At 44.1% G+C, this 25,889-nt stretch overlaps 1 protein-coding gene across 3 annotated transcripts; it reads left to right on the top strand.

Annotated features, from left to right (window-relative positions):
- The first annotated feature begins 5,546 nt into the window (after positions 1–5,546).
- On the top strand, positions 5,547–19,769 carry efna1a (ephrin-A1a). 3 transcript variants are annotated; one of them, XM_020102408.2, is made up of 5 exons: positions 5,547–5,887; positions 16,419–16,714; positions 17,701–17,766; positions 17,860–17,955; positions 18,084–19,769. In XM_020102408.2, the coding sequence occupies exons 1-5, from the start codon at positions 5,790–5,792 to the stop codon at positions 18,209–18,211; spliced, it is 684 nt and encodes a 227-aa protein (XP_019957967.1). In that variant the 5' UTR covers positions 5,547–5,789; the 3' UTR covers positions 18,212–19,769. The 3 variants fall into 3 exon arrangements, with proteins under 3 accessions (XP_019957967.1, XP_019957968.1, XP_069372395.1); XM_020102409.2 differs by having other exon boundaries at positions 5,553–5,887; positions 18,087–19,769; XM_069516294.1 differs by having other exon boundaries at positions 5,553–5,887; positions 17,701–17,955; positions 18,087–19,769.
- Positions 19,770–25,889: the final 6,120 nt, after the last annotated feature.

Below are 25,889 nucleotides of genomic sequence, written 5' to 3'. Positions count from 1 at the left end.
TTGAGGAATCCACCAGTGTGCCGCTTTTTTTCATCCTCTCCTTATTTAAATTTGAGTGTCAGTCTCTCGCTCTCATTCTCCTCGCGTCTGTCTGTACTTTTTCATTCCACTATTCAATTTCTGTCTTTCTCACTCTCTTCCACCTGCTTACTTTGGTGTGTGGGCCCCCCTCCCGTTCTCACACCACTTAGCTCCAAATTTTTCTCTGCATATTTTTTTTATGTAGCTTTTGTCTTGTAGATGAAAAAAGACTCTCATCTCTCAAAGCTTTCCCACCTTAACTCAAACTCCTTGGTCTTTCTCCCCCGCTCCAATTGTTTATTCTGGTGCGTTTCTGTTTTTCTCATTGTCTCCTTGCTTGAAATTATACCTTTAATGAATTTTTCAAACCTTTCCTTTCTGATCTCTCAGCTTTTTTTCCTCAGACTGTCACTCCTGATCCAAATTTTCTCCAGTTAATACAGTGATAATCTATTTCTACTTTTCTTATCATACTTTCCCTCACTTGTGTCCTTTTTATTACCTTGGCACATCACCTTCTCGGGCCTCGCTCTCATATCCTACTCCCTGATCTTTGTGTTTGCAAGTTACGCCGCATCTGAACATCTTATTACATCTTGTGCCTCTCTGCACTCCCTCCGTCCTTCTTGTTTGTTTCCTGTCTATTTCTATCATTCTCACTCTCCCTCTCATTCATTTGGCATCCTTCCATTTCTCCTCTGTACTCACTCTCGCCTCAAGTATATTTATGTTTACACACACGTCTCTTTTCACCTTTATTTTTTCACACCTCTTTTCCTCCTTCATATCTTCTCCTCGTTATTAAACTTCCTGTGGATTTCCATCTCACATGCAGATTTTGCATCACTTCAGAGTGAAAGAGACGGAAGAGGTGGACAACCTTTTCCATTTCCCCAGAGAAGAAACACTGCATGTTTCTGTTGTTTGCGAGTCACCTGCAATAGACTTTCTCACTTACTAGACTGTAACAGTGTGAGAGGGAAATGATGCATCACACCTCAGAAATTCCAGTTTGCTCAAGGGAAGGAGCCACATTTACAGGTCAGTAAATGTGCCATGTTTTTCTAATTACTGGCCCAGAGGTTTCCATGCATATTAAATCTGTGAACACAGATTTATTGTTACTGTAGCTACTTTCAGACATGCATTGAAGTCCGGACGTTTCTTGAAGTTTTCAGGAGGGGCTGTGTGTGACAAAGCAAATGTCCGAGTCAGTTGCTCCAGACATTTACCAGAAACTAAAATGTCCAAAAAACATGAGCCCATGTGAGAATAAAGCAGGTCAATGTCAGCAAAATGCAAAGCAAGTGAGTGGGCGTCTTGGTGACCTTTCTAATTAGGAACCGATGCAAAACTGAAACATACCAAAAGGGGCAGGATGAAAGAAACGCTGATGAAGATGTAAAGTTGGAAAGACAACAAGATTAAAGATCTTTTGACAATTAGGACAGACGTCGATATCGATGTGCTGTAAACAAAAACATTCTCGCTTCGCTTCCAACCGGATATTCTTCTTATGTTATGTTGTGTTATTTTATATTGTGTTGTGCCATTCTATGTTATGTTGTGCTGTTATGTTATGTTGTGTTATGTTGTGCTAAATTAAGTTATATGCTGTTGTGTTATACCTCTTCTTTGCACTATTCTCCTGCATCCTGCTACTTTGCATATTGTCCCTCATAAGAACATGTTTTTTTAAGCCCCTCACTCTCATCTCGCACGCCTCCTCACTTTTGCTTTCATTCTTGGTCTTACACTCCTGTTATCTAACAATGTGTTTGCATTTTTCCTCCAGCCTCCTCTTCCTCATCCGCCTCCTTCTCAGCTGCTCTTTGTCTCTCAGTTTGGTGTGTATGGTGGTTAAGCAGGGGAACGTATTTGTGTCTGTGTGTGTGGGTGCGTCTCTGTGTGTGTTTATATGTGTGTGTGCTTTCCCAAATGTCTGAGCACAGCGGCTGCCTGTTTCCCAGCGTGACATGTCAAAGAATTCAGAGTCTGAACTCCGATCTTTCAGGTGACACACTGATCAGTGAATGTGGCCATGCATAATCAACCACCTCTTTGTTTACCTCTGATAATTAACCACAGCTAATTAGGAACTGGCACTTACCACTTCATCTCTTCACAGCAACGCTAGAGTTACTCACTAATTAGCTTTGTTTTGCTTTAAAATTGCTCCACCTAATCATTAACTGTGCTTTCTATAGCCTTGGGAAAGTCAAAGAAATAATGTATCAACAACTGCACCAGTGCATGAAGGCAAAAACAAGACCATGAACAAACTTGTTCTTCACAGGCAGACTCAGACTATCTGAGGGAAGGAGGGTTATGCTGTCTTTACAGAGTCTCTCTATTTCATAAGCGGAGGTAGACCTGTGCAATGCTAATTACAGGAAACACTTCACTTCCATTGTTTGTGAAGAAAGAGCTCATAGGTTCAGGAACGACTCCTGCAGAGGAGGTGCATTGACTAACAATAGACGACACAGACTAAGGAGGCCAGCGTAGTGAGCGGCACACTGCACCGAGCACCGGTGGGTTGGGGGATTTTGTTTGGGGATGGGAACATTATGAAAGTCTGTCATTAAACCTCTCATTTGTATTCAGAGCAAAAGGCCCAAGCACTTCTCCTGTAATGGCCACATTCGAGAGGAAGGAGGAAAAAAGTGGCAACAGGCTTCAGCCGAAGAGAAGTAGGCAACTCGCTGCATATCTGCGAAAAACCTGCTCAGGTGGAGGCGAACTGGAAAGAGCAGATTAGACATTGTCTGAGAATGTGTTAACCACAGTCATTGTTTTTGTTCGATGTAAAAGTGTAAAGTGCAGGTTGTTCCTGAACAGAGGCGGATATTTTTTCTTAGATTTTACTGGGAAAAAAATCCTGTGTTGTGATTTCTCGTTTCAGGATCACGGAAAGTGCAACTCCACGATGACATCATCTAATTACTCTGGTTGAGATGGTGGAAGAAAACAAATTATGGATGGTCGCGTTCCCATGCCGACATTAGGTGGTTGTCCCTATCATTTTCCTATATCTTATTTTCGTGCCGCGGAACAGGCTCGGTGCAAATTCCGTCAGGGTTTGAGGTGAATAGGGTTGTGTTTATGTGCATGTGTGTGTCTATATTTGTGTCTATGCAGTCGTGCAAGCCTACAGAGATCCATAGATATAAAAAAATACATACATGAGGGCGGTTTCACTCCATCTTTCTGTTTATTCATGCATTATTTCAGGTTGGTATGAAATTAAAGGTCTGCGTAGTTTCCTGATGGAGTTTTGACATAAATGTCTGCGGTGCGGTGGAAGCTTTTCCACAACAGATTTTCAATTGCAATGCAAATGACAATTATGTTGGCCGTCCCTCTCACCTTCTTATCTTCCCACAGAGCCAGAGAAAACAATCGGACTCTGAATAGGAAAAAAGAATGGATCCACCGGGGTGAGCGCTCTTCATGAATACATAGCACATCATTCGGGATGACCTGCTTGACACCGAATAGCACACAATTACCATGTATATGTGCCTTTCTGTATTTGCACAGTTGGATTGGTAATGGTTTGTCAGTTTGGACAGAATTCTTAAACGCAGATTGCATAATACCGTCAATACTCAAATGCATTTAAGTCCTCTTGAGTCTGGTTCTCCTGCAGCAGAAAATAAAGAGTTTACACATAAAGAGCTCTGTGAAATGGTCGTGTGGGCGTCTCACTCCAGGTGATTATTCAAAGATAAGGACAACAGAGCGCTGCAGTGTCAGACCCGGGTTAACAAGAATTGCAAATAGATATTATTTGTCACTTTATCTGCTCGGAGCCGCGGGTGAGTGGGAGTGACAGCGCCGTGACAATTAAACTGTCAGAAAACGTGTGTTGATGTGCAATCAGCAGTCTCACCTGACAGTTTAATTATCTGGTGAATCTATCAGAACAACTCTGAAAGCCTTGACCTTCTAAAGTTTCATCCATGTTCCTGTGGTTTAATCCAATCGAGTTCAGTTGAAAGAAAAACATGATTGATTGCTTCATTCAGAAAATCATGAGGTTTCATGGAGTCTTACATTGTGGTTACATCAGGAGAAACTTGCACCATCTGCAGTCCCTCTCTGCCTTTCTTCAACATGGACCAACAACATTTTCCCTGCAGCGTTCACCTGATGACGTCCCTGCATCCACATGCCCATAGACTCTGTGCTATTATATTCAATATGCACAAAGGTTTTCCTTCATCCTGCTTGTATTTTCTTGTTTACTGTGATATCTTTGGAGCTGTTACAGTGCTAAGCAGGCATAGCAAATGAAGTGCCATGTCAAGCAGAAGCAGGCCTGAAAACCCCCTCCGGCAATATGGCTCACCAGGCTGAACGAGCAGCTCGGGGTCCAGATTACTCATGTCAGTGGAAGAGAAAATGAGAATCAGGGTATGCATTTCTGAAGCTAATGTGCTCCTAGTTGAATGTACAATCTTAACGCGTGCAATTATCTTTTCTTTCCATTTTTGACCAGTTGAAACCCTTTGATTTAACATAAAGCTTTGCATACTGTATACACTGACAGTGGCCTCTAAATGTCTGCGCTCACACAAAGGAGTCATTGAAAACCTGTTGGATAAAAACACCACCTTCAGTGCAAGAAGTCACTGTGCAAACACACAGGATGTTGCCCAACCAGTACTCGAGCAAGGGTGGTGCACTTGAATGATAGATAAGGACTGAGGAGAAAAACTTAACTCACTCGTGGGTGGACGGCAAAACCTGGAGAAACAGCTTAACGTTATCACTTTGCAAATTCTATAAAACATGTTTTTTTTGCAACTTGTAATTTATGGCTCTCATTTGTAAAGTATGACTGAGCTGTTTTATTAACTCTACATGGATTAAGTCTGTATTTGTATAGATAATTGCTTCAAGCATATTATAGGGAAGATTTTGAATCCCTGTTTTTTATGGATGTTGTTTGTTTTCTTTCTAATTTCTCGTTTTGTTCACTCCCATGTACCTTTTTTTTACAGCATTTTTTATCTTTCTTTAGATAAGTGCAAGATAGAAATAGTTTTAATTTGTTTTACCTCCTGTAGGAGTTTAATTTGCACGTAAGCAAACATGATAGAAAAAACTGATTACATGACAAAATGATGAACAATTGATCATTGTAGGTGTAGCTGTTCTTAAATTAGAGCTGCTTCTATAGTTATTTACATAATATGTGTACTAAGATATAGGTTATTATTGGATAACATTTATACTGCAAAATGTAAATTTAATTCAATCTACCAGGCAATAGGATTAAGTTACTCTAATAAAAAAAAAACAGGTGCCTGTGATGTAATACTTCTAAATTCTGTAAATCACAGTCAACATGTGTTAAATATATGTTAGAGGCTCATGAATATATGACGCTGTAATGTTGTGCACAGGAACCTGCGGAGCTCGCGTCTCTCGGACAGCCCTCTGATTGGCCATCTCCGACATGGGGGGCGGGGCTCGCGGCTGTGGGCGTTTCACAAAACCAGCCTCCACGCACCTCCAGCTTCATTCACTACGGATTTGACGAGTTGTCGCGACCTCTCTGCAGTTTTCACTCCTCAAAGACTTGACTTGCTTTATTTTTTTATTTGTTTTTGTGCGCTTCGGGCTGCGTCCTGCGTAAAGTGCGCGCAGTGCTCCACTCACCTCCTCTCGGTTAAAGTTTCTTTCTTTTATTTGAATATTTGTTAATTAAACCCCACCTGAGTTGTGATTCCTCTCGTGCACGCTTCCTCTCCTCCACCATGGATTTGGTTTGGATTGTGGGCTTCGTAGTGAGCGTGTGCGCCTGGTGTGCGTCAGCGGAGCGGCACAGCGTCTACTGGAACAGCACGAACCCAAAGTAAGCATCTGTTGAATTTTTGCCGATTTCAATTCCGTGCATTCGAACCCACCACTGCAACCACTTCTTTACGCATCCATGCAAAACCAACATCTTCAATATAAATCAAAGATAATCCGTGCACATCGTGAAGATCCATATTCAGTTGCGTTTGTGTGGTTGCAGCTTCATGCATATTCAAGGCTCTGGTTGTGATGAATTTGTGATGGAGGCAACTGCCTGTTGTTGTGATGATAATTCAGTTAATAGTTGCATCTGAGTCTCTCTCTCTCCCTCCCCCACCTCCCCATCCATCCCTCCCTCTCAGGGCTCGACCCTGTTATTATGCTGCTGTTTACCTCTAATACTTTGTCTAACCTGTTCAGATTCTATCTATTTCGCAATCTCTCTCTCTCCGTCTGTGTCTGTCTGTGTCTCTCTCTCTCTGTCTGTCGCTCTCTCTCTGTGTGTGTGTGTGTGTGTGTACTACAGGATGAGTTACATCAGGTTTTTGTGATCTGTTTATCTTAGTGAAGTGACAGTGAGCTGGAGGAGCTGCTCACTGTGACATTTTTTCTGTGGCACTCACTTGTTCGTTTGAAGGGGGTATGAGCTATGATTTCTATTTCCTCCTTTTCACTCACGTACAGCATGTAGTTTTCATTATTTGCTACAAGTCCTTGAATTTGCGAGGGCTTACATTTCTTCCTGGCAGTGTTTTCTGTGTGCATGTGTTGGTATCAAAGGCCTGAATCACAGCACAACATGTTGAAATATCTGTTGCAATATTCTCCCCATCGGACAGAGAGGCCTACAACCTCTGTGTGGAGGGGTGGGAGGTTGCCACATCCACTAAATCAAGAGATATCGCATTGGGGGGTTTTAACGTGTCTGTCGGGGAGACATAGAGTGTTCATATTTCAGGTGGTAAGACGAGTAATAATGGTGTATGACAGAGACAGAGGAGGTAACTTGAGAGCTGCCCAGTAGGTCACGCTGTGGGAGAGAGATGGATTGCTTAGGGAGGAGAAATTGGAGCTGAAATTGTTGGGGTGAGGGGCCATTCGGCATAAGTGGGGGTCAATTAGAATTATGGTTGATGATGGCTGGGGTGAAATGGCTCGGGGTAGGGGAAGGGTTAGGTTTACACACCACAGATGAACTTCTATGTGCACCCACACACAGATGGGCAAGCACAAACAGAGACTCCTGGCAGACAATCACCAACCAGGACGCTCAATCAAACAAACTGACACCGTCCAAATCAATCAGTGTGTGCAAACACATGTCTGGTCTTGGTTTGAAACACCTAGATACCCAAAGTATTCTCACAGAAGCTCACACTCACACAGCACCATCTCTCCCCTCCTGAGCTCCACTGCGGTTAAAACTACATTTACTGTTCTCAGAAAGACCATAATTACAGCGACAAAGCCTTTCACTGAAAATCAGAATGAAGTCAAAGTCCCCAGATGGAAAGGCGTTTTGCTGTGTCCCTGCTGCGGAACAACAGTAATCATTCCTGTATATATACTTGTAATCCGTTCCTTTGCACTTGCTATTTTTTTCCGGATGACTTTGCTAAATCTCTCCCTTTGGCTACTCTTAATCCTGTATTCCCAGAAAAAGCACAGAGTTTCTGAGATGTGTTTCTTTTTCTAACAGACAGACGTCCCTCGTGAGATGTCTCTCTCTTTGTTTCTTCAGCCTCTTCCATCCCACTGGTCAGGAAGCTGCCGTTAATCAAATCGATCACAGATTGATCACTTGTGGTGCAGGCTCATTTCCTTTTTCCTCACTGTGTCGACACATGTGCGGCTGCCCTGCTCACCACTCATTTCATTGTGTGTGTTTGCTCGTCCGCCTTGGGGCCTGCTGACTCCCAAGGTCGTATCTGCCCGCACTTTAACGACTGCTTTGTTTCAGCGTGAGTGAAATCTATTCCCGACTGTGTGTGTGTGTGTGTGTGGTGTGTGTGTGTGTGTGTTTTAGAGCTTTCTGACCTTTTGCGTTGCTGTTGTGTTTGTAACCTTTAGTGTCTGATTAACAACGTGCACGGATTGATTCCCAGAAAAGAGGCTCATTGGTGTTGCCTAGTCAGCTGAGGTCCCGGCATGCCAGTGTGTGTACGTGTCTTGTTGTCAACGGAGTGACTGTGCCGGAGCTCGCTCACATGTGCAACAATGCATTCAAGTGACTCACATGCTCTGATACACACACACACACACACACACACACACACACACACACACACACACAAGCACATAAGCACACAAGCCACACAGTTGTGATTGATGTTAACATCGTCCCAGGAGCCCTGTGGACTCTACAACTCTAACGTGAGGCAATAATCTGCTCTTTCACTCCTTTCCCTCTTCTCCTTGCTGACAGAGCATGAGTCGACCACCACCACCCCCTCCTCTTCCTCCTCCTCCTCTCTGTACCTGTCTCTCCCTCTCTCCAGCACCTCCCTCCCCCTCCTTTTGGCCAGGTTCCCTTTCTCAACTTGGTTCTGTGGTCTGCAGCTCGGTGAATCTGTTAACCGTTTCATGGCTCATGCTCACACACACGCACACATCTGTTAGAACGACTGTTTATTTTCACTTCATCATCTTGGCCCGTCTTCGTAACCGTCATCTCTGTTATCTTAAAACTTTATTTTTTTATAACTAATCCAATTTAATTCCGAAGTCTTAATTTAGCTGTTTTCCAATGAGCTGTTGGAATTTGATTTAAATAAATGCAGCATTCACTTGTAGGTTGTTTCAGACCACCATTTCTGGATCAGTGGTTTAATCTGATTGCCTTTTCCAAATAAGTTATATTTTCACCCCTGTGTTTGTTTGTGAGCAAGATTACTCAAAAACCACTGGGTGAATTACCGCAAATCTTGGTGGCAGGATGCCGTATGGCTCAGGGAGGAACCTATTAAAGTTAAGGGCGGATCCTGGAATTTTTTAAATCCGTTTCTCTAACATTGTTAGATATGGAATTTTTTTTCCTTTTTCTCTGATTTCCCATTGGAATAATTCTTGATGAAATAAATCAGGCATATTCATGAGACTGATGCTTGTGTGCAATCTGGTGCAACTAGATTGAGTTTAAGGGGACGTTCTGTGCTGTGTTGGCTCAAATTGGGGACTTATTGAAGCTATGTTTCACAGACATGGAGCATTTTCTTGGTCTTTATCCAGCCAGTATGGGTGTTTTTGGGATACTTCCTATACAAATTGGGGAAGGGTCTTCACAGCGAGCCACAGAAAGAGAATAGTAACTGGTGTGACTGATTGGGGGTCGGAGTTCACTATGTGATGAAGTGGCACAGCCTCTATCAATCTGTCAGTCATTCTGTCACAGCAGCGGTGCCTGAATACTGGCTGCCACTCAGGCCAGCCCCTCTTCACACGGCTGTGGCTCTGCCTCTGGGAAACTGTCGTCCCCCCGTCCCTCCTTCACCAGCTTTTATCTCAACTTTACAAGCTGTCCCTTTTCAGTCTATTATTTCCTCACCTCCAACTTGGGCTCTTGGGAAAGGAGGGAAGCATGCTAAGAGGTGTGGAATTTTTTATCGTCCTTGGCACCCATGGCAATCCGTCACAAGGCACTTTGCCCTTTCCTTCACGCTTTCTCCCTCTCGCCTAAAGCTTTCTTCTCCTACATCCCCATGAAAAGACACTCCAGTCTTCTCAGCAAACCTTTTCCCCTCTTCCTGGTCCTTTCACTTGTCCGCCTGTCGTCCAACGTATTCTTCTCCACTCTCGAGGGCCATCGCTGAAGCAGTGAAAAGAGGTTGAGTCAGTGTGAAAAACGCAGGACAGAAATTAAATGAAGGAAAAACAAATGTGTAGGAGTAGGTTCAAATGTCTGCTTGCATTCCATGTATTTGAGTGTGTGGATGTTGATGGAGCGATGAGAGATAAGATTGGGTCATCACACTGTGATTTCCAAGTTATCTGAACCGAAGCTACTTCCTCAGAAAAGCATCGAAGTTACCCACTTCACCTATTAATCCAGCCTTCGCTCTAAACCCACCGCAGTCCCTACCCCCTCCTCCGCTTGGTTGTCATTCTCTTCAGTAAACTCTTTAAATCTGTTTCCATCTTTTCCTCGCATCATCTGTGCCCCCTCTCCTCCCACCACCCTTAATCTGTCTTGTAATCTGTCTGGTGAATTCAATCTGGGGGGAAAATACTCAGAGCGATTTCTAAACGGATGGTAATCGGCTCTTATAGGCTCAATGATCATTGAAATGTGTTTATGATTTTTCTTGTGTCTCTAAGGAGACTTGGTGACAGTATTGACCAGAGGATATTTTCACCTGGTTCAATATCCCTGTGTTCGACTGCACTAGACAGTGAATTCAGGCTAAAGGTCTTAACTTCCCGAAGGCGTGCTGGTGGTGTTACCAAAGTCTGCACGCTGTCTGCTGTGTGTTTCCCTGTGAAGTGAAGCTCTTCCTGGCTACGTCTTTTCCCGGGAAAACAGCGTATCCTGTCTGCACAATAAACAATACAGTTCTCACACACCAACACACGCGAGACCGTAAACGCCTGGACTCCCGCAGGGGTCGATTGAATTTCCCAGACTTGTTTGGGAAGTGAAGTAGGTGGATTAGGAGTCATTAATAGTGATAAATTGATTTTCTTATGACGGATATGCTGAACCATTGAGCATGGAGGATGATTTGGGATCACACATGCCACTCAAATCTCTCCCCCTCTCTATTTCAGATTCGCCCCTGATCAGTGTTAACACCACCAGCGTATCTCTGACCTCTGCCCATCCTTGTGCCTCTTCCTTATCTACGCTGCAGACTTCCCCTGCTCCTTCCCACTCTTCCCCTCGTCTCTTCCCTGCTTCAATCAGACGTAAAAGCAGAAAGGAAGAGACGCACTGTTCGTACACATATTTAAGATCACGCTGCAATTATAAGGAGGGCCTGCACTTTTGTTCTCATAGTGTGTGAGGGGAGACGTACAGTGTCTGTCCTCCAGACTTGTTTGTCGAATCCTGGTGACATTCAGTGTCATGTGTTTAGATGAGGAAGAATCAGCCAACGAGAGTCAGATAATATCGCTGAAAACGAAGCATTGTGTTTGTTGTGTTGTTTAAACAAAGGTCATTGTGTAACTTTTGTTTTTCCTCTCGCCTTTTTTTTTTATCTGTTTGTTGAAAGTCTGGTTTTAGTGTGTACACACGCCCCGCACAGCAAATACTGCTTCCCCCTAGAGGCCGGTTTTATTTATACCATTTTGAGGACCAGATATCTGTAAGCCAGAGCTGCTGCTACTACTTCTTACTACATTTAGAAATCAATTTAATTTAACCGAGACCTGCGCTAGCTTAGAGTAAATTCCCCATGGGATTCATTAAGCGACAAACTTGGACTATGTTTGTGGGGGGAAAAGAACACGGAACACGACAGCAAAATCCAGAGAAATTGATTTTTGTGCACAGAAATTTGCCTTCTGAGGAATGTGATGTCATTGGTGACCTTTCTGCTCCGGCCCTTATAAGATACAAATGGCTCAGGGGACAGCGTGGGACAGTTGGAAAGAGCATATGAATTCATCTAAGCCTCCTTAGTGCAGTAGTGGACTCAGGACTCCAATTATTTCTCTGCTGAACTTAAAGGTTTGTCATTTTGCCGGGTGGCAAAAAAAAAAGGAGCCCAGCGAGTTCAGCCAGGATTGCTAGCGGAATGACCAATGATCCAGAGAGACAAAGGTTGAATGGCAGGACAGGGAGAAAGCTGATTGAGACGGATGACGAAAAGTCACATGGTGCGAATGAATGAAAGGCTGGAATATTGTGTAAAAAGGGAGGAGCTGAAAGAGTAAGACCATATTTGTTTCTATGGCGACCCCCAGCATACCCACGCCGCTTTGTGCTTGGATCTGCAAACAGTGGGTCAGAAAGTTGCATATTTGGAATACCACTGGGACAGGTTCTGATTGGTTCAGCAAGTTTGGGATGAGGGGGGAGGGAGGGACAGAGTTGACATGAGGATCTGGTTTGCTTATTGAGCGATGAAAGACGGACAGAGAGTGGGAGGGGGCGGCCGACATTGATGGATGAATGGACGGACGGATGAAACAAAATGAGTTTGAGCGGTAACGTTAAACAGTCCTGCTCAACTTGGCTGGCGATGTGCCTCAGATGTGCCACCGCCGTCGTGGAGTCACGTAGCTTTCACAGACACGTCTTGAAAGAAACAGCTCCCTTACGTCCAGTGTCGTTAATTATTCTGTCAACACATCACACTTTCCTCTTCTGTGATGGCGGACACACACTCACACACACACACACACACACACACACACACACACACACACACACACACACACACACACACAGAGTCATAGTCACTGTGTCTCTTTCAACTCCAAAACTCCAGTGTAAAGGAGTAATACCCCAGAACAATAGAGAAAAAAAAGCTCCACCCTGCCTGTCTCACCCCTCAATCTGTACCCAGGGACCTGGCCCCTGCTCTGGGCCTCGCTGTCCACTCTAAGCCCCTGTATTAAGCAGGGTCTGGTGCTAATGAATGGACCCAAGCTCAGCCTCTGGTCAACCCAATAATCCAGGCTTGAGCGAGCCGATTAGGTGGTCCTCACATTCCGGTTCACCCATCTGTGACGTTGGTCGGTCACCTTTCGGGTCACATTGGTAGCATGTGTTAAACAGGAGGAACATGATCATGTGTATGTGCTCATGGTGAATGTGTGGGCTTCAGGTTAGTTAGACTCAAGCCCCTGTTTTTAGATGCAGTGGTCAGATATGTGTAGTTTGTCCTGCGACGGCCTTTACGACTTTAAAATAGATTTTTAAAGAGAGTGATTCCCGATAGAATTAAAAGTGCACAAGGCTGCTCAGTGCTGACTGTTGGCGCACAGAAAATTCTCCGGTGCTGACTTGGCGGTAGTCCGACCTTTTGATCCACGTCGCGGCCTCTTTCGCTTCTGAGGTCCAGCATTCCACAGGGCGATAGAGTGCAGAGATGAGAGGATGATGGATGGATGAAAGGAGGGGGCAGAGGTGGAGAAGAAAGCAAAACGCTGGCCGGAGAGATTAAAGAAGGGAGATTAGACTCTTGCTCCTGAAGAGGCTTCAATAAATCAGGAATTCCTTCTCAGGAGAGGAGGAAGAGTGACCGGGAACAGTCTGTGGGCTAGTTTTCATCAGACAGTGTAATCTCACACACACACACACACACACACACACACACACACACACACACACACACACACACACACACACACACACACACACCCTTTGACTCATTGCTATCATCGTTGTTCATTACTGACATTCATTATCAACCGTATCACACCGAAACACACTCCCAGATTCCTCAAAGCTCTACAGACACAACACAACACACACACAAACACACACACACAACATAAACAATCGCACATTTAAATATCTCAGAGACACAGACACACAGTCCTCTCCGCATAGCTGCCATAGTTCCACAAATCATTCTCGACAAGAGAATACGAAAACTCCTCAACGTTGTTACTTCAAGCTGCGTCACTGTCATCGAAAGAGAGCATTCTGGGATAAACGACGGGCATAAATCAACACAGCCTATTGACGCAGAGAGAGAAACAGTTTGCAGTGAGGGAAATGACAAAGGACGCACACTGGGGGATACAGAGAGGAGTTTGTCCGCTAAAGTGGTGGTGGCATGATTTGAATTAGTTAGTTAAACCTTCTCACACCAGGGCTAGAGCGTCTCTTTGAACCGCGTCGCTGCAATCAGTTAATTAAGCCGATGATGTGGAGCGTTTCAATGCCGAGGCGTTAGAGGGGAACAAAAGGCAGAGGGATAATTAAAACTATTTGCCATTAATAAAAAAGCGCTAGCCGGCCTCCTCGGGTGCGCATTCAGCCGTCGTCCTCTCTGCTAAGTGAGGTATTCCATCAGCGCTGTGAATAGAGACGCTGTATGAAACGGTGGCATTGATGAAGCAACTGTAGCACTCAAACAGAAACACTCACTGAGAGAAACTTCAAAAGCCATTCCCAACTCAAGGCCTTTGACCCCCCCCCCTCCAAAAAAAAAAAAAAAACACCCACCCCTCCCACACCTATTCATGCCCTCTGCACCCCTCCCAAACTCTCGGCCTAAAGGGGCTGGGAAGTGGGTAGCAGGAGAGCATAATTACCCCCCTCCAGGGCAACTTTAATACCCTTTTTTGTGTTTTAATTGCGCCCCCCTTCGACCCCCTTTTGATGAACACATTGGGACCATACCATGACCAGTTTGTAATCAGGGCTCAGGGTGAGGGAGGGGACTCGGGTGTCGGGGGTTTGCCGGGGGATGATAACTCTGTCAGGCAAAAGCAGACATCAGTGTTTGTTCAATAGTGTTGCCGATTCGACTAGAATTGAAAGTGGCAGGGGGGAAAAACACTTCAGCACCATTCTGGTAAACAGTGCGTGGCAGGCAAATGGCAGATAAGCACTAAGCCGTCTAGACCTCTGCGAAATTATAATTATTGCTCTCGACCCCCCCTAAAGTTGGCTGGAGCTCCGCTACTATCAGCACACTTTAGATGGAAGTTTCATCAGTGTAATAAAAAAGGCGCTTGTTTTCCTACAGGGCCGAATTGCTGTTGTTAACAGTGTTGCCGGCTAATCTGGTCATCAGTATTGAGGGAATGCAGTCAGGCGGAGAGGGGTAAAGGGGAGGAGGGGAGCAGGAGTCAGGGCCCGGTGGTTTGGAGCCAAAGCGTCTGTCCTTTTACCAGGGGGGTACCAGGGACACCCCTGGCAGCAAACAACAACACAGGCTAATGAGAGACGGGGGCCGGCGCCTGTGCACTTTGATCGTTACCGTCACACATATGGACCTTGTCACACAAACTCCCCCAAATGCTTCCTTGTTGCATTTTATGAGAAAACACCCTCTTCCTCACAGAAAAGAGACAGAAATGTCAGATTAGCACAACACAGAACTAATTCCGAGAGATCTGTAGCTCTGATTAAATAGCAGCCAGTAACTTAACTCATGCTGTTCTGGCCGCCTCTTTCTTTTTGAGCTGCTGAAAGCTTTGCTGGACCGTGCGTGTATTGATTGCAAAAGCAACAAAACCTTATATCATACACACATTCTCCTGGTGTGTTGTGAAAATATTTAAGTCTGTCAAACATCATCCATTCTCAGGGAACCCCTGGTGATCCAAAACAGTAGGAGATAGTAAACTGATAGTCCTCACATGGGATCCCACTACCAGGGTGTGGGTGTGTATTTCTGTGTGTGTGTCTTTTGGTTGTTGAATGATGGGACTTACTGGGAAAAAGTGTGTGTGTGTGTGTGTGTGTGTGTGTGTGTGTGTGTGTGTGTGTGTGTGTGTGTGTGTGTGTGTGTGTGTGTGTGTGTGTGTGTGTGTGTGTGTGTGTGTGTGTGTGTGTGTGTGTGTGTGTGTGTGTGTGTTGGTAGTGGCCAGATAGAGCTCCAGGCCAGTGATAGATGGCTTTGGCTGAGGGGAGAGCATTAGCTGTGAGCCGCCCCCAGAGCGGTCACTCAGTCAGGGGAAAAAGGGACAAAGCTTGAAATACCTTTAAGTGACGATTCCCCGGAGATAAGCTCATAACATCACTGAAAGAAATATCCAAAGGGGAGAAGGAATTAAGGGCCGTTGGGATAGAGCCAATTTAACCTGCCATGAGTGCGGGTTAACTCGGCCGTATCAATGGTTTTCTGTGAGTGACTGTTTGGACTCGGGTCTAAAGACGAGAGGGTGGATGTGTAGTTTACTTAAAGACTATCGTAAAGAGGGTGGAGGAGCGAAGGGAGGGATGCAGGGAGGAATGGAGGGGAGGCAGACAGTCTGACTGTCTCTCTGTATTTGTAATGAGAGGGAGTTTGGGAGGAGGCGGTTGCACACTCGTGTTGTGTTTGTCTGCGTGTCACTCTGACCCTAATGAATGGGTTAAAACGAGTATGACCTTTATTTTTAACCCTGTGTCGAGTAAACTCAGGTGTGTTTCTGCTTCTCTGGAGATGAATTTGTCATTAAGGAGTCTGCCTCCCTCTCATTGTGTGTGTGTGTGTGTGGGGGGGTGTGTGTGTGTGTGTGTGTGCAGCCCTGCAGATGTCGATACTCATCTCCTGTCTTGCCGGGCTAACTGACTGCTAATGTTTCTCTGTAAACATCAATCAACTCCTGTGGGACATGGGATCAATGTGCACTCACTGCTAACTCACAGCAGCAGCAGCAGCTACACTGGTTACACATTCATCCATATTTATGCGCATGTTCTCTGCAGCTCACTCTTCGCCTTATTGCGTTTTCTCTCTTCATTCCTCTCCGACACACATGTATCCTCACACACAACCTCTCTCCCTCTATCTTGTTCTCTATCTCATATTCCCAGACCTCTAAGTCTTTCCTCTGATTTCCCTGTTGTACACTGGCGTGCAGCCGATCAATATATAATCACAGGTTTTGAGGATTATATTTATTACCGCTCCGATGCTATAACCATGGTTATCAGTCTCCTGCCACCTGCGTAACCCTGCTCTGCCTCCTCCCTCCAGGTTCCTATGGGATAACTACGCTGTGGAGGTGAAGCTCAATGACTACCTGGACATCGTCTGCCCCCATTACCCCGAGGGCGAGGTGCCGTTGCTGGATGCTGAGCGGTACGTGCTCTACATGGTCGAGCGCGAGGACTACGATTCCTGCAAACCCCAGTCGTACGACCAGATGCGTTGGGAGTGCGGCCACCCGTTTGCCCCTCACGCCCCTGAAAAGTTCTCTGAAAAGTTCCAGCGTTTTACTCCGTTTACTCTGGGAAAGGAGTTCCGCCAAGGAGAAAGCTACTATTATATCTGTAAGTATAGCTTTCGCTCAGATCTTCTCTGCCCTCACTGTTTTCCAATGTTTGCATGAGAGTCTGCAGCAACAGTTGCAGCTCTGAGATAAATGCTAATGTTTCCAAAGTTTCCCATATTCAACATTTTAGTTTAGAACAATAGCATTTGCTAATTTGGACTGAGCTCTAAATATATTTAGAGCTAAAGGCAATGTCAATAGTTTTGGAGGTTGGTCATAAGCCAAATTGTTTAGCAAATAAAAAGTTTGACCAAATGATGACTTGATGAAAATATTAAGATTTAGTCAAATACTAAATTTAAGGGCAACCCATCCAAGACATTTCAAACAAAACTGCAACTCACTGGTGGCATATAACAGCTCTCTCACCTTCCTATTTGGCCAAATTGGCGTGTTCACCCGTGTCTCATTTCCATCATTGCCAATCGGAGACGATTAAAACCTGCGTCTACTACAGAGTCATTTGTCCCTGAAGTGAATGCCGATTGTATCCATTCCCAAAAGCCAGATGTTAGTGGGTGTTTTTACCAGTGGTAAAGGGGCTTTAGACTGACAGATCAGCTACCAGTTGTAATTGCCAGTCCTACATCCATGCTGCTGAAAATCTCCACTCTGAACAAGTCTGAAGTACGGCAGAGTTGGGTGGTTTTTGTATTCTGTATTTCCTCGGTCGTCTCTTAGAAGATTTTCACGGACATGAACCAGTGTGCCATCTCAGTTTGCCAAGTTTATGCAACACTCATCTTGCTATAATATGACCACAGAGAGTAAGAAGTGTTGTCACCCTGACCATGGCTGTAATTAGCTAAACGGCAGGACAAGACACACTTCGCCTGGTCACAGATGGCGTCCTGAAGCTTTGTCTCTGTGTCTTGTCTGCTGCCAAGTGTGTGTTTTTGTGTGTGCATGAAGGTGGATTAAGGGGCCAGTGTAGGATAAGTGCCTAAGTTGGGATGTTAACGCTTGTGTTGTTTGTTTCTGCAGCCAAGCCTTTGCACCACCACGGACAAGAGTGCCTCAGGCTCCGTGTGGACGTTGTAGCCGCTGATGGTAAGTGTAACCAACCCCCTGGCTGTGAAGCGAACTGCACTGTCACCTCTAATAGTCGTGCAGAGGAACTGATGGCATTTTTTTTTCTTCCAGGCTCCCAGGAGGCCAGAGTGGCTAAAGGAGGCACAGGTGGGGCTGGAGTTGGAGCCGGGGGCGGGGTTCATAACCCCTCCAACAGATTGCCTGCAGGTATGTTGACCACCCCTGCTTCCTTTCTAATTATACATGACCTCAGAACAATGCAGGTACATTCAGGATTAGCGTCGGGGTGTAAAATATGTGGTAGTAATGCGTCTTCTTGATCTCCTATCTTCAAGCAGATGACCCGGTAGTAATCCTGCCAGATGTCCAGAAGAGCGTACGGACGAACTCTGCAGTGGCAGCTACATCCCTCTCAATCCTCTCATTGCTAGTCCCATTTTCATTACTGCTATTGTTGCAGTGAAAGGACATGAAACAACTGCTGTTGGCAGACCTTTTTTTTTCTTTCAGGGACTACAATGAAGACAGTCCGTGGGGATGAAACCATTGACTCAAAAAGACAGTTTTTCATGCCCAGTGCTGGCCACAGGGGGATTTTTTTTTGTGCTTGCAAAGCACGGACATCGCAGACTTGCGCAACATGTGCCGAGAAGCTCCAGAGCATTTGAGACAAAGTTCATGTGCTTTGTCTTATTTTTCAAAAGGTATGTTTTTCTTGGAAAAACCAACCTCTCCTTGATTTGTACTTTTGGTCGGCTCTCTGGCCAAAACACATGCACCTCTTTGGATGATAATCCCAGAAGAAAATATGAAGAAGTGGAGGAGAGGCCAGAGAACAATCAAGAGCAAAAACACCAACCCGTTAGATAAAACTTCATATGGACATTTAACGGAAAAGTAATCTCTTACCTTTTGAGCCAAAGATAAGTCATCTCTCCAATGTATACACTATTCCACCCTTTAGAGTTGTGTACTATTTGTTGTATTGTTCTCGTAGCGGTATGGAGTTGCATTGACGTCCCGAGTGATTACTTTCTCTAAATGTAGCATTGACACACGGGTGCTGCTGGCATCGCAACCATCCTTTTTTTTGTACACTCGACCATGTGCTTCTATACTGTAGCACTAATTCTGCACAGTACAGACGCACACAATTCAAAAATCACACTGACACTCTGTAATACATGGAAACACACAACATTGAGCTGTGTAACTTGTACATTCTGTGAAGATAATTTATAGCATTTGCAGCTGGGACGTTTTACTGTAAATACCATGAGCTTCTGAAAGGAAAGGTTTACTGTCGCCAGCGAGGGGAGGGTGGTGAGGCTTCATCTCTCTCTTTCTCCTGGTAGAGTTTGTACTTGTGTGAAAGGAAAAGTGTGCGTATTGAAGTGAGAGGAAGAGATTGTGTGTGAGCTACGGAGCGATTGATCGCAAGCGTGACGAGACAAAATGTTTTTCTGCCAAAAGCAAACACTGAGATGTTGTGTGTATCACAGAGAGGCTGGACTTTTCTGCGTGCTGGATCTTGCTCCTGTTTTGGTTCAACCGTCTGACACGAAGAGCTGGTTGTTTTGTTTTTTTTCAACCCTGTCTATCATGGTGCTGCCCTTCATGTTTCAAACACCAGGCAGAAAATAGGCAAATACTTAAAAAAGAAAAAAAGTAAGCAATCAACTATTTTTACTTGTAATAACATCAAAGTTTTTTGGATGATTTTGAAATGAGTCACCAGTTCGCAGAAGACAAGACAAGGCCTCAAAGCGAGACGCCGAGCACATCTTCACCTGACAGGCTAGCTTGATCAACGAAGCACAACAGTGTATGACTACCATTGAAGTCAAGTCTTTTTTTATCCGAATTCTTGTTACCTGATTTTGTACATCTGTAAGTAAAAAGAAGTGTATGATATGTACATATATAAATATATATAGAAGATTATATGGAAGACCTGTTTGATAAATATTCTAAATGTGAACATTTCATGTGAAATAAAAAAAGATATTTTTGGAAAACCAGATCAGCTTTCTTGTGATTACTTTACAGAGGCATGATCACTGGAGCATGGTACGGCTGGCATGGGTCAAGGTATGACACTGCTTCCTGCAGGCCTGTCACCAAGAGCAATATTCCTTGTTTTGTTATATTCTTGCAAGCAGTGAAAGTTTTCAAGGTGGTTTCCTGCATTCTGTGGCCTGTCCCGAAGTAATTTGTCTGAAGGCCTATTGATCTGTTGTGTCAGAGGGTTTGAATCAGAGTCAGACTGCCTCTCCAGCATCAACAAAATAAAGTTTAAATGCAGCTTTCTAACCAGCAGTTAAAAAGTGTGTTGCAGCCATTTCTTCTCACACAGTGTTTATACTCTCATATTTCAACGTCATGATGTGGTCGAGATGTGATTAACTATGATGCAAGGCCATAGAAGGTTTTATTTCTGCATAATAATGTAACTTTAATGCCGTAACTATAAAAGTTATATTTATATTCTGGTTTAGGGACTTGTTGCTGAGTTGGTCAGCCTGTATGTATCTTAAGCATGAAAAGAATTGTGCAGGCCTTCTTTAGTTATCCCGAAGAGTGTGAATAATGATTAACGAGGTATCTCCACTTCCTGTCACTATCCAGAAATGAAGCCAAAATACCCATGTTATGGACACTGCCATATTCCGCATTTGGAGCCAGCCTGGGTAGCGAATTAGGGATAGAGTCGTGTTATCAATAAGATGCAAGCACTCGACATCCTCCATCCTTTATCTTTTCATCTAGTGCCATGATCAGGTCATAATGTTAACTTGTATATTATCCCATCAACCTCAGCAGTGCTGTGTTTAGCAATTAGCATAAGTTAGCATGACAAAGGATGACAATGGTAAACATTAAACAAGCTGAATATCAATATGGCAGCATTGCAATTGTTTGTTGACATGCTGGCTTTTGCATTTAGCTCAAAGCAACAACTGTAGGTTCTCTGTTTTCACTACATATGTATTTGGATAAATTTGTAATCATCTCCTCTAAATAAAACCCAATAATCCAGCTTCCGAACACAATCATCCTCCTATAAATGAAAGATCAATTGTTCTCTCTGGATCCAGACTATAAGGTGATTTTGGTGCTAAAACAATTTCAGGAAAATACCCAAACCGTTTCTCAAACAGGAAGATCTCATCAGTGGAGCCAATCACAGAGATAATGGCTCACCCACACTAATGGGACAGAGTTGAACCAAATCATGGCCAAGACCGGAAAAGGCTACAGCACAGAGATGAAGGGAAAAAAAGGAGAGCCATCAGGGTTGCCTTCTGGCATGAAATCACAGGTGTGATGCTTTGACTTTCATCTCACCCTTCTGGAAATCTTCTACCATGATCTACAACACCCATCCTAATACATTCTTGTACTTCTATCTTAGTGAGGACACTAATTGCTGTAACACATTAGCCAGCCTCTTACCCTAACTTTAACCATCACAACTAAATGCCTAACCCTAATTCTAACCTTAACCCTAAAAGCCAAAGTCAAACAAGCCTTTGAAAAAGTGACAACCGGCCACAATGTCCGTACTTTCCCAAAATGTCCTCACTCTGTAAGGTCTATGCTCAAAATGGTCCTCACCAATCTACAAGTACAAGCACACACACACCTCCTCGGAATCTTTGCTCATGTGCAAGTTGCATGACAAGCCATTGTTCTCCTCTCTCCTTCTCTTGTCTCTCTCTTCCCAGGGGAGCTTTACGGCCGTGACAGTAAAAACAGCTGTAGCACCAAAAACTGGTGCCGCAGCCTCACAGCTCCCCAGTGTTTTCAAAGAGACGGCCATAAATTAAGGCTGGCGGACAGGCCCCTTAACCGCTGACCCTAAGAAGAGGCTCCGCCAAGTAGAAGCTCGTCAAGAGGAGACAATTCTTTTTATTTACTCGCTCGTTCGATGGAGCAGCTTGAGTAAATGTGAGTGGCAAGTGTGAAACCTTTAACGCTGTAATAAATGTAAAGGGCAGTCAAGAGATAAACATGGAGCCAACATGGAAATCAAGAACACCCTGTGAACACAATCTTAGCAAGGGGGGAAAAAAACACATAAAATGTTTGCATCAGATTTTAAAGCCTCATTTCATAGATGGAAAGTGATCATGAATCAAACTCTCTGCCTCGGCTTGTGCCTCGACTGTATAACTCTTTGCTTTTGAGTCACAGCAATTGATCTTCGGAGATTCAGTTTGCACCAACTGCTTTTTTGACACAGTGACAGTTGTTGAAGTGACAGTTGTTGAAGTGTCACAGGTGAATGTGACATTTGGTTCAGATCGAAATAAAATGTGAATCTTCTGATTTTAAATGTCGTTTCTTAGAGGGACTGTTGGGACTTGGCCGAGGTGTGTGCTCTAGAATGGCTCTCAGTCGAGCACACACCTCCACCAAGACCGAACAATCCCCTTGAATTCAATCAAGCTTCACCAGATGCACACACTCATTTTCATCTGGATCCATAAACTATTCCCTGGGAAAATTGTAGAGGTTGAAAACGCCCTATCTTGTAAGTGGAAAGTTTCATGGAAATCCATCCAGTGGTTTCTGTGTAATCTTACTTACAAACAAACAAACGGACGAGGGTGAAACCATAACCTTCTTGGCAGACGTAGCGATGTGGACTTGAACTGATGATAAACCTTTTCACATTTGAGTTGAAATACTTTTCATCCAGATGGTTAGAAGAGTATTTTAAAGTTTTATTTTTTTGAAGACCGCTGAGTATATTTATTTATTCTAAAAAACAAATGTTTGATTCAAAGTCAACATGACTGGAGCTAAATTAAATCAAACATTTACCAACAAGCCCCAAAAAAACCTGGGCTTTAATCAATTTATCAGTCATCGGTGTTAAACAGAGCGAGAAGTGAGCTAACAGTGTGTGACACTACAAACTGGGAGGAGGCCACGAGACGCAGCGAGAAAGATCCATGATTCAGAATGGGTTTGGCGTGGGCAGCTGGTTCGTCTCCGCATCTCCACACTGGGTCGCGCCATCGCTATCAGCGGGACGCGTGACGACCGGTCCCTGTCTGCCTGCGAGCGTATGTTACTCCTCAGAGGAGCCAGGAGTGTATCTGCCTCACAGGGCCTCTGGGAGGTTACCTAATGTTAGTGTAGCTATTTGTAGCATTTATAAGCCTCGTCGTCGCCTCGGAACGGGAACCCGGCGTCCTGTAAGTATCAGAGCAGCTGTTTATGAGCTGGGAAAGAACAATAGGCTGACCCCTGAGTGACTCTTCAGCCTCGTTCACATCGTTGTTTTATGCAGTGATGATGCACTGCATGCTGGGATTAAATTTCGTTTTAGCATAGCTGACCTGTTTCGAAGCTCCTTTATTCTCTCTTCGGCCTTTAAAAGCTCTAAGTCAGGGTCAGTGGGGGCTGATGGGAGGAAACACTTAAGTTACACAGGGTGAGTCGGAGCCTCTGGGTTCAAACGCCACAGATTTTGGTCGGCTGCCATCGCCGGTGGTCAGGGTGTGGTCTTCTCTTCCTGAAAAAGTCCTGTCATACACTTTTGGCTGCTGCCTGGGTCGTCTGTCTTGTTCCAGCTCATGCTTTTGGTTTCCTGTCCGTGTCACTTAGTCACTCAAACCTTTTTATTCACTCTCACTTCCACTTTTTTTTTTTTTATTCACTCTCTCTGTATGTGTCTGTTTCTATTCCAGATCGCGTCGCTCTTTCAACCTGCCATTGTTGTTCACCCTTCCTGTATCAGATACATCTGACCTCCATCTCCTTCAGCTCTGGGCCTCGATTACCAGCTCCCCGTCTCTCCTTCTGCCCGTCTCTGGACGTTTTTGAGGTTTTGCTGTGAAACGTGTGGGTGGGAGAAAAGAGAAGTATTTTCTGTGCAGAGAAATGATAACCTATCATTTTACAGTCTTGGTTCTCAGCCTGTCTGGATGGATTTGCTCCCAGCAGTGTCACTTTAGTGTCTCTAGAAATGTTTTTTATAGTGTCTCAAGGTCTGAGTGGGGCCATGCTGCGGGCACAACCCCGCCGCCCGCTCAACCCCCATTAGATTTCCTCCTGTTTCACTTTTCCCAATTTAACTGATGCTTCTCACTGTGACACTTTGAGGGGAGAAGGTGAAGAACATTCTGTGCACGTTCATCGTCTTTCTCAGCCTCCCTCAGTGTCAAGAGAAGAGCAATTCTGAGAAGTGGGGAAGTGGCTGTCATCCCCTGAGAACCACTCAAAAAAAAGAAAACATGCACAAAAACCATGTAGACGTGTTCCATCTCTAAGAGATTTAAGATCACACCGACAACTGTACAGAACTAAGCACTTTGCGATACAAGAATCAATCAATAGATACAAATATTTTTGTTTGTCATTTGTTATTCAGCAGGATTATGCAAAAACTAGGTTGTTGTATGGCCGAGAGAAGATCCCATGAAATGTTGGTGCAGATCCAGATCAGGGTGTGGTTCCAGATTTTCTTTTTTTCACTTTCCTTAACATTGTGGGATTCTACATTTTTTGACATTTTTGTACATTTCTCAATGCCTCTCTGTGTAACTGGAAAATGATCTGGATTTAGTAAAACAAAATAAACATTTTTATGGGGTTGATCTTTATTCAGTTCCTGTACAGTAATATTCCTGCCTATGTACTCGTCTAGTTTTAGGTCAAATCTGACCTGCTACAGTCAATGATATAATGAAGCTATGTATAAAAGCTAACAATCACCAATAAAAGGATAAAATATAGTAGGTACAGTTGTGTTTTATTGTAGAATAATAATAAAACACTGACTGTAAGCCAAAATTCTTATTAAAGCTACTTTCAGAGCAACTTTGGCCCATAATTAAAAAAAACACAACTCCGTAATTCAGTCTGACAGAGCAGCAATGGTGCCAGCACACACATACTCTCTCACACACACACACACACAAACATAAAACGACAGGTCGTCCGACAGAAACATTGAACCTGACTCAACTTTTGCCACAGAATAACATAATGTCTTCTGGCAAGACGCTGAGTTGGCGAACAACAGACATGAAAGCATAACGTACATTCCTGGTGGATTTCGACTAAGTAAGTGCTTTAGCATCTCATTATTTTGATTTAGTGAATCTAAATCCTGACTTATGTATCTCATAATTTGGACACACTATGACTGTTTTTATTTCTCCCATGCAAAACTTTTGATCTATCTTATTATTGTCCTGGTAGAAATGGTCTTACTACGCACATGAAGCACAGCAAAGCAATTTAGCAGAGGATAAAACATTTTTGAGAATATGAAGCATCCAACTGCCTGTAAGTTTTCACTGATTAATTTCCCAAGAAAGAAGAGCAGAAAAAAAGGGACCTTACATGACTTCAAACCAACAACAGAGGATAATCAGCTGGCAGCTGAATAGAGCAAGCACAGACTCCGGGCCTGTTAGTGCTGCACTGCTAAAATGATGCACCCTAATAACAGCTCTCAAAGTCGACAACACTGAATCTTCAAGACGTCCATTGAAATGCAAAGCCAGCTCTCTGCAGCCTTCTCATCAGAGGAGCAAAACTCTCACCTCCGAGCCACGAGAGCACACAGGCGGAGATATAAAGTTACTTCCCAGTCGTTATTATGGATTTTTTTCTCAGTGTTTCAAGTAACTGCAGCAACTTTATCAGGTGATTCCTCTCTTATGAATCCTGACACTCAATCACTGTTACATCTGATGAGGAGATTATGTTTTATCAGTGTTTGTTTGTCTCATATTTAGCGGCGTTACACAAAAACTACAAAGTGGTTAACCACAAAACTGTGGTGGAATGATGTGGTATGGATCAGGGAAGAACCCAATATACTTTGGTGCAGATCCGAGCAAAGGGGTGGATACAGGAATGTCTTTCCTCTTTCTTTAACGTTGGATTTTTCAACATTGTCACTGTTTTCAAATCTTGAATCTTGATCTTGAGATCAGATTCTCCTCTGAGGAATCGAGGAAAATGTTTAAAAAAACACCATATTCCGCAATGTTGAAGAAAGTGACAAAAACCCCGGATCTACCATCTGATCCAGAGCAGCACCAAAATTTAATGGGTTCTTCTCTGATCCAAACCACATCCACCCACCAAGTTTCATGGAAACCTGTCCTGCAGTT

This window comes from Paralichthys olivaceus, chromosome 20 (genome assembly GCF_024713975.1).
Source record: "Paralichthys olivaceus isolate ysfri-2021 chromosome 20, ASM2471397v2, whole genome shotgun sequence".
Classification (NCBI taxonomy): Eukaryota; Metazoa; Chordata; class Actinopteri; order Pleuronectiformes; family Paralichthyidae; genus Paralichthys; species Paralichthys olivaceus.
Note: the sequence above shows the minus strand (reverse complement) of the source record. Positions and strands in the feature narration are given on the sequence as shown.